At 42.2% G+C, this 13,035-nt stretch overlaps 1 protein-coding gene across 1 annotated transcript in view; it reads left to right on the plus strand.

Moving 5' to 3' along the window:
- GRIN2A (glutamate ionotropic receptor NMDA type subunit 2A) overlaps positions 1 to 13,035 on the plus strand; it is a 433,921-nt gene that overhangs the window by 283,730 nt on the left and 137,156 nt on the right. The window contains exon 3 of the mRNA XM_055409472.2: positions 7,313 to 7,427. Within this exon, the coding sequence (XP_055265447.2) occupies positions 7,313 to 7,427 (115 nt within the window). The remainder of the gene's footprint in view (positions 1 to 7,312; positions 7,428 to 13,035) is intronic.

A 13,035-nucleotide genomic window follows, 5' to 3' on the forward strand; every position in this document is an offset into this window, starting at 1 on the left:
ACATGGAATGAACAAGATCTCAGTGGCTTATGGCCGCTCATTCATTTGTTCCTTTATTCAACAAATACGTTTAAGCTCGTCCTGGAAGGCACTCTAAGTTGTTTTAGAATCGCAGTGATCAAAAGAAACATCCCTGCCTTTATGGAGCTTACCACTCCTGTTCTAATTTTTTTTAAATTAGTATTGCTTAGCCGACAACTCGGAGAAGGCAATGGCAAGCCACTCCAGTACTGTTGCCTAGAAAATCCCATGGATGGAGGAGCCTGGTAGGCTGCAGTCCGTGGGATCGCTAAGGGTCGGACACGACTGAGCGACTTCACTTTCACTTTTCACTTTCCCGCATTGGAGGAGGAAATGGCAACCCACTCCAGTGTTCTTGCCTGGAGAATCCCAGGGACAGGGGAGCCTGGTGGGCTTCCGTCTATGGGGTCACACAGAGTCGGACACGACTGAAGTGACTTAGCAGCAGCAGCAGCAGCCGACAACTAGCATTCCTATGTTTTTTTTTAATTTGGCCACAATGGAATTTGAGAAAGTAAATACTCACTCTCTTTTTTTTAACCCAGTTTTTTATTTTATTCTTTTTTTTTTTTTTTTTTTTGCTCTTTCATAATGCTGTAGCTTCTGAGCCCGTTTTGAATGCCCTGCTGGCCTGGATTATGCAGATCTGTGCGTTGGAGTTATTATATTTCAGTCCTGACATTTAAGTCTCAGCTCTGTGGTCATGCCTTTGGTAATCATTCAAGGGAAACCGGAAACCACCAATAAGTATATGAGACTGAGCGCAGGGCAAAGAGGAAAGTACACTCATCGAGAGACTCGCTGAGAGGAAACGGTGTGAGGAGCTATTTGGGGAAGACCTGGGGCAGGAGTTGGGGATTAAAAGTGATAAAAGCCCCATGAGTTTGCTCTAAAGAGAGGATTCATGTCCATAAGGGAAGGGTTAATGGAGGATGAGAAGGTGCTGAGAAAGGCATCCACGTGGAAGGGATTTCAAACCACCAGGAGGAAGCTGGAAAGAGCCAAAAGGTTTTGTAAAAACGAAAGTGTCTTGAGAACTGAAAAAAGGTTAAAGAAAACAGTGACTCTGTTTTCCAAAACATGTAAATTAGATGACAAATGAAAAAAATGGTGACACCCAAAGCAGTCTGAGTAGGAATTTAAGGGACAGTGTGATTCGGGGAAAGGCCTGGGGAACAAGGGAAATAGCAAAGCAGATGGAAAATTAACTGAAAATTGAGACACACTGAATGGGCTATGGTGGCATTTATGAAACTGTAAGGGAATTAAAGTCTGAAGGGAAATAGTGAATAATAAATATGTCTAGAGAATATTGCAAACAATCAGATTTGGGAAGTTAAAGGAGAGTTACGAGGCAAAAGAGAGAAAATAGAAATCTGGAGGAAGGAGACATTTTAAGTAATAGTTAAAAGCTTATGTGGCACATATTTGGATGGCTTTTATTTTTTCTTTTTTTTTTTTTTTATCCGCCTGCTCAGGTGGCGCTCGTGGTAAAGAACTTGCCTGCTAATATAGGAGACTTAAGAGACTTGGGTTTGATCCCTGGGTCTGGAAGATGCCCTGGAGGAGGAAATGGCAACCCACTCCAGTATTCTTGCCTGGAGAATCCCATGGACAGAGGAGCCTGGTGGGCTACAGTCTATGGGGTTTCAGAAAACTGGACACGATGCAGACCATATATGGATGACTTTTTTTTTCTTTCTTTCTTTTCTTGGGGTATAATTCCTTTACAATATTGTGTTAGTTTCTGCTGTGCAAAGATGTGAATCAGCTGTGAGTGTACATATGTCCCCTCCCTCTTGGACCGCCTTCCTGCCCACCCGCCCCCATTCCCCCTCTGGGTCATCACAGAGCACCGAGCTGAGCTCCCTGTGCTTACAGCAGCTTCCCACCAGCTATCTGTTTCACACATGGTAGTGTGTACATGTCAGTCCTAATTTCCCAATTCCTCCCACCCTCTCCTTCCCCCACTGGATCCAAAGTCTGTTCTCAACATCTGTGTCTCTATTCCTGCCCTGGAAGCAGGTTCATCTGGACTATTTTTCCAGATTCCACATGTATGCCTTAATATGTGGATGGACCAAGAATCTGTCACACAGAGTGAAGTAAGTCAGAAAGATAAAAGCAGATAACATGTGGTTGGCTTTTTGAAAAAGAAAGCTCTCTGGCAATGAGTGAATGGAACAGCAGCAATAAGCATGGCTTTACAGAGACTGACAACAAGGTTGCGTTTGGGGCAGCATGTTAGGAAATATGTCAGAGTAGAGAACTATTTTTAAAAATGCATGGAAGCTTTATGTAAAGGTTAGGCAACATCTGTGTACCAGAAATTGGACTGGATGTTTCTATGAACTATTGCTAATTCCACTCACAAAACCTGGGAGTTAGGGATCTGTTAGGTTAAACCACACGAAGCCATCACGGTTAGTTCATATGGTTTAATCTGATCCGTTTTTACAGAGAAGGAAATTGGAAGCTCAGAGAATTTTAAATATACAACCCTAAGAGACAAAGCTGGGGAGCAGCAGAGGCAGGGTTTGAGCCCAGAGATTGCTAGATAGCAATTCATTCTTTTATTCGTTCTGCACCTGTTTGTGTTAGCACCACCTATGTGCCAGGAGCTCTGTTCAGCACTAGAAATAAAATACAAAACAAGGCAGAAGAGGTCCCTGCCTTCATGATGGATCTACTGGTTAAGAAAACAAGACAAAACACCAAAGACGGTCCTGAATAGCTGTCCAATAGAAATATAATGTAAGCCATTTATCATCTTAAATTATCTGGTAGCACTTGGAATAAGTAAAAAGAAGATGAAATTAACTTTAATAATGTATCTTATTGCAATCAGTGTGTCTAAAGTATTGCAACACGAAATCAATATAAAATTATTCATATGATTTTACACTTTTTTTTTTTCCCATACAAAGTCTTCCAAATCCAGTTGTGTCATGCCCTTTTGGCACATTTCTATTCACGCTAACCACATTTCAAATGCTCCATAGCCACCTGTAGTTGGTGACTACTGTGTTAAAGCAGATCTAGAAAGAACTTGATAATTCTGACCCAATTTTTTTTGCAGTGATAATATAAGAAAAACAGTCTACCATGTTTTTCCATGTTATTTCTGACCCACATATGCCAACCATTCATAGGGCACAAAATACAAGTGACAGAGAAATGTTTCTTTCACCTGGGACTTCAGCTTCATACCCCTGAGGCTGTAGGTACCAAAGGAAACTTGTATGTATGTGCATCACATAATTTACGTATTTTCTGTTATGTGTGTCGCTGATTAAAAACAGCTTGGCACTTTACAATCAATGGACAATAACAAAACAAACATGGATCCTCTGCAACCGTCAGAGCCTTCCCCGCATCCACGTTTTGCCAGCACGTCCTCTTGTGTTTATCGCTCCTGACGGAAATATCGAAGATGTAATTCGAAGCTTAGCAACAGCCAGAATTTCTGATAGTTTATCTGGTCACTTAAAGTTTGTAATCAATTTTCGAGAGATAAAGCAGTGATAAGATTTTACTGTTTAATACAAGTGCCCAGCAGGTGTTAATGGGGACCAAGCAGTGGGGTGTAGAATGGTTTTTCCCTGGGTAAAGAATTTTTCTCTAGAGTAAATTTAAGTGGGAAGAAAGCCTGCAGAAATATGGATTGTCCTTCCTAGAAATTGGATGGTGGAATTGAAGGTAATAGGTACTTGTTCCCTGCCAACTTCATAATGAAATTACTGTTGAGCAAAAGAAATTCTGTTAGAGGGCTTTTTCCCCTCCCAAGGGACAGAAGACTCTTAATAGGAAGAAAGCTAGAAAGAAAGGAAGGAAGGAAGGTAGATAATATAAACACTGAGTATATGGACTCATTGGCGCAGAATATTGAATCTTAAAGGAACACAGAACAATTGGAGTCTCAGAATTTCCATACAGTTGTTTCCATATAATCTGAAGAAAAGAAATCACATCTAAATAATGTCCCTGCTAATTCCATCTGATTTCACTACAAAATGGGAGGCAAGGGCACGAGTGGGGGAAACAGAAGTGGGGAATGAAGAGAGAGATTTAAGTACATTCAACTGGCAAATCGGAAGAAGAGTGGGTGCTCAACAGGGCATGCCAGCTCCTAGATTAAAGCGGTGACAGCGACATCTGTTCACACAACATGACCCTGTGAATGGCTCTCCCCTGGACCCGGTGTCCAAGTCAAATCCAAAGGATTTGTCTCCTGGTCCGCCTTTTCCAAACACATAACGAGCTGGATATTTCCAAAGCTCTTGTTGATGGACTAAATTTCTCAGTTTCACCTACAGTTGGGCATTAGGTACACTGAACCTGAGCTCTAGTTACCTCAAGTTATTGTATAATCAACACTTGGCTTGAAAGCTTATCGGATTACAGTTGAAACAAGCAAAACCCCTCAGTGAATCAGCTGGCCTAACCATGAGTTTTAGACTGCAGATATAGAGTGACTTGGTGATGGATTTTTTTTTGCCAGCCCAGATAAAGTCCACTGGTGGGCTTTGTCTGTAGTTCTTATGCTGAAACTACATGGGCAGTGTCCTGTCGTGATGTTTCATGGGTCTACGCCCTTGGCTTTGCAGTTTGCTATGTGCTGTGAGTCAATGATCCTCATGTCCTTCTGAACAAAATCCAGACACTTAAGGCCCCTATGATCTGGCTTCAGAGATGCTCTGTGGATGCAGCCCACTGCCTGTTGTTCTTACTAAGCTATTTCCTACGTCCCGTAGCATGTGCCACTTCCTTTGCTGACTCTCTTTTGTTGAAGATGACTCCTCTGCTCCGAATATTCTTCCCCACCTTCCCCTGGAAGCCCTCCCTACATCGCGGAGCTTACATTAGGGACCCTCCCTCTACGTTCTCATGACTTCTCCTATTTACAGAGCGCCAGTACCAGAGTGGCCTTCTACGTGCTGGCAACGTTTGCGTGTCTATGTCACTGAGTTGTGAGAATGGAAGGGGTGGGATGGACACTGTGTTTTCTATTTCTGTATTTATAGGACTCACCGTAAGGCCTGGCACATAATAGACAGCCAGTAAATAGTTGTTGAATCTATAAATTATCTTCCTAGGAAATGATCAGATGTACCACATAGGATGGTGATTGCTCTTTGCCTCTTCCAGAATAGCAGTGTTTGATTTTTTTTTTCTGGGTTTAAACAAAGAGTATCTTTGTTAAAAAATAAAAAGTATTTGCAGAAAATTTCAAGAGTACAAAGATAACACAAAAGAAAATAGAAAGTACCTGGAATCTTTCCATGCACAGACAAACCCTATTTTTATCTTCTTTTCTGCTTGTTTAACAGTAAGTAGCGAGAATTATGTTCATGCCATTAATTTTTCTTGAAAAGCATGATTTTTTAAGGACTCAAAGAGGCCATCGAATGGATACACAGAAATGTTCTTTGCCTTTCCCCCAGTTTCTTCAACTTGGAGACCTTATTCTTTCCCCAGAGGACACAGTCAGGTCTTATGCACTGTGACTGCCCAGGGGCAGACGTGTGATCAATCAGGCCAGTCACTCTACGTGGAATTGTTTTTATAGCCTAGTCCTCTTCCTTGGTATTTTACTTCTTTAGCTGCTTTTGTTGTTAAGAGAATATAAAGCAAGAAAATGCTCCGGCTTTGAGATACCCTGCCTTTGTGGGGGTGTTTGATTGCTTTTAACCACCATACTGCATTTGCTGACTATCTGCCAAGTGGTACGTTTTCTGGACATCTTTAACAGCATCACATTTTTCTCACGCTGAAAAGGAAATGTGAATCCCTGAGAACCTTCCCCTCTCAAATCCTGTCTTGCTTCATGTCAGCGCTGAGCCTGGCTACAGGCAAGTGGTTTTGAGGAGGGAGGGTTGGAGATGGAGTATTGTGAGACAGACAGGCATCCCTTGGATAAAGATAACTGGTGGATGTTGTGTAGGGCAGACACCGAACACCCGTTCACATCTTCTCCCTCACATCTGACCTGTCCCTAAATACCTGCTAAAAACCCCTCCACTTGGTCCTGTGTGTTGCTATTCCTGCTCTTCCTTCTCCTCCTCTTTTGGGGTCAAAGCCAGCATCATCTCTAACCTGGATTAATAAGAGCACTGTGACCGGTCCCCCATACTCTCTGTGTTCCTCTGCAAACCTGTTCTCTACACAACCTTCAAGTCTGATTATATCACTGGTTAAGAGCTTCGATGTCCTTCTATTTAAGGAGTTCAAAGACAGAACTCCTTAAATGGCCTGAAAAGCTTTGCACTGTCTGCCCCATTCGCCCTCTCACCCACACCACACCCCACACTCCCTTGGCTCTCTCTGCTTCAGCCGCACTGGTTTGCACTCAGTCCTCGGTAAGCACTGCCCCAGGGCCTTTGCCCATGCTGCCCCTTTTGCTTGGAGTGTGCTTATGTCTTTTGTTATCGAGTTAATGCTGCCTCATCCTTCAGGTCAAGCTGCACTTTTAAAAGCCTGGTCTGACCCCCGTTTCACTTTCATGGAGCTCACACACCCCCACCCCCGCCATCGTGACCCTTGTCATCTGTTGTTGTTTAGTCACAAAGTCATGTCTGACTCTGCGGCCCCATGGACCGTAGCCCACTAGGCTCTTCTGTCCATGGGATTTCCCAGGCAAGAATACTAGAGTGGGTTCCATTTCCTTCTTCAGGGGATCTTCCTGACCCAGGGATCAAACCCACGTGTCCTGCATTGCAGACAGATTCTTTCCCAATGAGCCGCCTGGGAAGCCCAACACTTGTCACATATCTGTGATTAACCAATTAATACCTGGCCTCTCTCTTAGACTATAAGCTTCTGGAGAGCAGGGATCGTGTCTGTTTTCTTGTTTATCCCCAGCCAACTAGCTGATTGCTGGCATGTAGCAAATATTTAATAAGTATTAGTTGAACGATATCATTTCTTTGATGTTGTCTACCATGTGGCTTGTGAGCAAGCAGTTTCCTTTAGAGTAGCTTATTCAAACATGCTTTCAGATCCTCTTATTAGAAGTTCATTGAACAAAGGTCTGTAGTCTGACAGGACAAAAATGTTCCAACTCATCTGTTAATTGCAGCCAGTTACGGGAGACTGGGTATGATTACAAGCTCATGGAAGAGTGCATGGAGATTAGCAGAGCCTGCACGGGTACTGATGCTTCCACAGGTAGCGGCTGCTGGCAATAAGTTTACACCTTCTCAGCGTTACACGGATGGTGGCATCCACTCATTTGTCTGAAACCTCTTAGATTTTTCCCTAAACATTTGCCTCTCTCTCTTCCTTTCTGCAGATTTATGGTCAACGTGACGTGGGATGGCAAAGACTTGTCCTTCACTGAGGAAGGCTACCAGGTGCACCCCAGACTGGTGGTCATCGTCCTGAACAAGGACCGTGAATGGGAAAAGGTGAGCATCCTTCCATGTGCCGAATACAGCGGAGGCAGGAGAGTATGGGCATAAGCCGGCTCAGACTCCTCTTTTTCCCAAAGCATTTCCCCCTGTGCGGCTCCAGATGCCATCTCAGGACCCCGCGGGAACAAGACAGACAGATACTGTCAGATGCGATGGAGGTGCTTTCCCTGGGTGAACTCTGGCAGTTGTGTGTTGTTCTCTGCATTGGGTTCACAAATCTGAGTAGGGAGCATCCTGGAAAGACTTGGAATAGTTTAAAGTCGGTGAAGTTTGGTTCGCGTCATTACAGTAGCAAGTACAGACTCTAGGGCAGTGATCACACCAGTTTGTCTAAGCCTCAGAATTTGGTACCATAGTCACACGTTTGGCCCTATGAGTGAACCCCCTATATCTTCATTTGTTTGGTCTTTTGCTTTGAGTCAAATCATTTCCCAAACTTAAACATATCCATTCTTCAAGTCATGGGTTGGAGAGGGATGTTCTGTTTCTTGTAAAGCACATTTTCCAGTGCATGTATGTTAACTATTTAAAAATATAAAAACTCAGTGTACAGGAAAATCTTATCTAATATACCACACAAGCCGTGTCCTGAGTCAGAGAGGAGAGACTTCACAGGGAGTTTGGAGATGATCTTGTGCATATAGTGGCAACATCTGGCCCAGTGACATTCCTCCTTCCCCATGACTCCACTCTCAGCTCTCAAATTAGTCATCACAATATCGCATGGAAAGCAGAATAAAAGGTAATGAAAAGGGAAAAGGACTATATCACTATCATGTCTTTTTGGACAAGCAGTGCCACGTCTCTGAACCACTTTAGCAGCCGAAGAATTGTCTTCACTTGACACATCAGACCTAGAGGCAGGACAATATGGGATATAGTGCAGAAGTCATATTATAGTTAACTAAGATCAGAAGACAATACTGTGCAGACAGAAGCATTGCCTTTGGGGAAGGGGGCTGATGTTAGATTCCTGCAAGGGAATGATGAAGAGGAAGCTCCGGAGTTTTTGCTGCTATATCCAGTAGCTACAAAGTTCACCTTCCTTCCAGTGCACTCGAGACAGTGACCAAAGTAGACTATATGCTGGAGCCTAAAATAAGTCTCAGTATATTTAAAAGGATTAAAATATGCCCAGTGCATTCTTTGACCATAGAAGCATTGAAATAAAAATTAATGATCAGAATATATGCAGGAGACACAGGTTCGATTCTTGGGTCGGGAAGACCTCCTGAAGAAAGAAATGGCAAGTCACTCCAGTATTCTTGCCTGGGTAATCCCATGGACAGAGGAGCCTGGTGGGCTACAGTACATAGAGTCACAAAAGAGGTGGACATGACTTAGCAACTAAACCACCACAGTGAAAGCACAACATATCAAAATTTGAAAAATGAAGTTGGTGACATGCTAAGAGGGAAATCCATAGCTTTCAATGCTTATAATTTTATAAAAAGGAAATTGTAAAGTCAATGATTTAAGCTTCTACATTAAGGCACTAGAAAAAAAATAGAGTAAACTAAACCCAAATGAAGTAGAGGAAGAATATGATAAGAGTAAAAATCAACAAAGTAGAACATAAAGTATAGAGAAAATCAACAGAGCCAATAGACAATCTGACTAGTTCCTGAGAAACTTGATTCAAAATGAAAACCCTTCCCATTAAAAAAAACAAAACTTCAGGCCTAAATGGCTTCACTGTAAATCCTATCTATCAAATATTTTAAAAAGAAATAATGCAAATCTACATAGAGATTTTCAATGTTTTAGTAATCATAGTTCAGCAATATATTGGAAAAGGAAACTACATTATGGATAAGTGGGGTTTATTCTAGGAATGCAAAATTGGTTTAACATCAAAAAATAAATCAATATAATTTGCCATATTGACATAATAAGGAGAAAATTATATAATCATCTCAATAGATGCAGACAAAGCATTTGACAAAATCCAATATCCATTTTTTTTTTTTACTGGAGTATAATTGGTTTACAATGCTGTGTTGGTTTCTTCTGTACAATATCATGAACCAGCCATCTGTATACATGTATCCTGGCCATCTGTATACATGTATCCCTCGCTCATGAGCCGCCCTCCCACCCCCTCATCCCACCCCTCGAGGTCATCAGAGGGCACTGAGCCCAGCGCATGTGCTGTACAGCTGCTTCCCACTAGCTATCTGATTTACACCTGGTAGTGTATGTACCAATATCCATTCTTGATAAACAAGGGCCATTCCTCAATTGATAAAAGTTATCTATGATAGTTCTATAGCTAATATCTTGTATAATGATGAGATAATGAAAATAGGTTCATAAATATATATTCAAATGATTTTTGATGAATAATTATAGCAATGGGAGAAAGGAAAGCCTTTTTAATAAGTGCTGCTAGGTCAACTGGATATTCTTAGTGAGAAAAAAAAAAAAGCAAAACAAACAAAAGCAACCTTGACTCGGTTCATACTATACACAAAAACTTAAACTTCAGACTTAAATGTAAAGTTTCTATAAGAAAAAATTAGGAAGACATTTTTGAACTATAAGAAAGCATACAGTAAAAGTAATAAACTGGACTCCATCAAAATTTAAATCCTTTGCCCATGTATAGACACTGTTAGAAAATGAAAAAGCAAGCCACACAGAAATATTTTTTTAAATTATCTGAATCAAAGGACTCATATCCAGAATATATAAAGAACTCCTATAAATCAATAATAAAAAGAAAATCAACACAATTAAAATGAGAAATTGACTTAGGAATTTTACAAAAAATTTAGTCAAATGGCCATTAAATACATGAAAACATGCTCAAGGTCCATGATAATCAGATTAAAACCACAGTGAGCTACCACGTCATACCCCTGCTTGGCTAAAATGAAAAGGACCAACAATACCAAGTGTGTTAAGAATATGTGCTGGTTTAGTTGCTCAGTCATGTCTGACTCTTTGTGACCCCATGGACTGTAGCCCACCAGGTTCCTCTGTCCATGGGGATTCTCCAGCCAAGAATACTGGAGTGGGTTGCCATGCCCTCCTCCAGGGCATCTTCCCAACCATGTATTAAACCCAGGTCTCTTGCACTGCAGGTAGATTCTTTACCATCTGAGCCACCAGGGAAGCCCTTATGATCCAGCAATTTCACTTCAGCAATTCACTCCTAGGTATTTACTCCTGGCAACCCACTCCAGTATTCTTGCCTGGAGAATTCCATGGACAGAGGAGCCTGGTGGGATACAGTCCATGGGGTCACAAAGAGTCAGACATGACTGTGTGACTAACAGTACGATCCAGCACTCCTAGGTATGATCCAGCAATTCCACTCCTAGGTATTCACTGCAAAGACATGTAAACATATATCCCAGAAGTAATATTTGTGAAAGACATTCATAATAGCAAAACATCAGGAAGAAATCAAAGATTCATCAACAGGGACATGGGTAAATACATATATTCATAAAATGGATTGAAAGTGAAGTTGCTCAGTCCATGGAATTCTCCAGGCCAGAATACTGGAGTGGGTAACCTTTCCCATCTCCAGGGGATCTTCCCAACCCAGGGATCGAACCCAGGTCTCCCACATTGCAGGTGGATTCTTTACCAGCTGAGCCATAAGGGAAGCCCAAGAATACTGGAGTGGATACCCTAGCCCTTCTCCAGCAGATCTTCCTGACCCAGGAATTGAACCAGAGTTTCCTGCATTGCAGGCAGATTCTTTACCAACTGAGCTATCAGGGAAACCATAAAATGGATTGCTACACATTAGTAAGTTGTGAGCTGGTAATACCCACAACAATGTGGATGAATTGCAGAAGCATTACGTTGAACAAAAGAAGCCAGACACAGAAAATGATATTGTATGTCATCTTCCATTTGTATGAAGTTCAAGGAGAGACAACACTAGTCTGTGGGGCCAGATATCTGGATGATGCCTGGAGGAGGGCATGGCAACCCACTCCAGGATTCTTGCCTGGAGAATCCCATGGACTGAGGAGCTTGGCGGGCTATAGTCCATAGGATCACACAGAGTCAGACACAGCTGAAGCGACTTAGCATGCACACATCAGAATGATGGTTGCTTTTGTGGAGGAGAAAATTAATAGGAAAAATGCACAGGGAACTTTCTAGTGTTATGACAATATTCCCTGTCGCTAACATTTGTCAAAATCCATCTAGCCACCACAAAAGATTTGATTATTTTACTGCATGCCATTGTATCTTAATTAAAAGATATGTTTTGAAGCCATTCAAACTGAGATACCCTGTACAATTAATTACCAATGTTTACTGAATTTTCATACTCAACTCCATGGCATGAGTACTATTGATGACAACAATAACCATTGTTAATTGAACACTTGCACAATATTTCCTTTAGGTGGTACACCCAAGCTCTGAGTGATAACTTGGTTTGTTCATCCCTTCCTCTAATGTTCCCAGGCTCTAATTCAGGGCCTGGTGTGTGTGCCAGGTGCCATTCTTGGTGCTTGGAATCTGTCAGTTAATAGAAGAGACAAGAAAGCAATTTCTGATTCACTGAACTTAGATTCTAGTGTGTGTGGAGAGGGATGGGGTGGGGTTTTGTGCATTTTGGTGATGCTTCAGGAGAGCATTGGATTCTGTCCCCAGGACTTAGCTCCACTCTTCCCTCTGATGTACCCTATAGCCCACTGTCCTAAGTGGCTCACATCTCCATGTCTGAGCTGGTTCCTTTATGCATCTGAGACCTTGAACGTGCTTTTTATGTTTCTTTCCTGTATCCTCACTTTCTTTTATTCATCCCTCAAATTCTGGTTTCTCTTTCCTCTTGCAAATGGAAACTCAAAATGCAGCTTACTTTTTTTTCTTCTCCATAATAGGAGGTAGAGAACTCAAGCCTTTCTGCCTGCCTTTGGTGGCTATACTTGGGGGTTATTTTTCCACCTTTTGAAGTTACACAATCGGAGGATCACTCTCGGAGCTGTAAAATCATTCTTGTTGGTCAGATTTCACCAGTCCTGTGTCAGGCTCAGCTCACACCTGTGAATTCTCCTTGCTGCCTTTGGACCTGACTTGTTTGCCAGGAAGCGTGTTTACAAGGGAGGTCACTGCAGTGCAGTTGATAACATTGCATAAAAGAAGGTTGCCCTTGATAGACTCCATTTCCATCTACAGAAAAAAATACCCTTTTAATAATTTGTATGTCCTCCTTCAAATTTCTGTTGAAGTACAGCAATTTCCCAAAAAAACAGGCAGCTCAGGGAATTGCCGCCAAGTCGAGCTTAGAATGTACAAATGCTTCCTGTAGTTGGTCTGTTCTCTCAGCGCTCAGGGGATCCAGTGCTTCAGAAATAGCTCCTTGTGCTTCTGTCGTGAAGAAAGAGGAAGCCAATGGAGCAGGTAAATACCCGTCATGTTATCCTGCAAGCCACCCCCCAGCAGCATAGTCTGATAAGGCAGGTCAGCAGAGGGGAAGGCCTGTGGAAAGGGGGAGCTGTTAGTCTGGAACTCAGAGGAGATTTCTTTTCATCTCCGAGGTCATCCAGTAGCGTCCCTGGAAGCAGCAGCGTGTAATGAGAGTGTCTTGGAAAACGTGACAAGCCCTTAGAGAGACACTGGCTTTCTG

Source organism: Moschus berezovskii, chromosome 27 (genome assembly GCF_049115385.1).
Source record: "Moschus berezovskii isolate FMDL1 chromosome 27, NW_MosBer_1.0, whole genome shotgun sequence".
NCBI lineage: Eukaryota > Metazoa > Chordata > Mammalia > Artiodactyla > Moschidae > Moschus > Moschus berezovskii.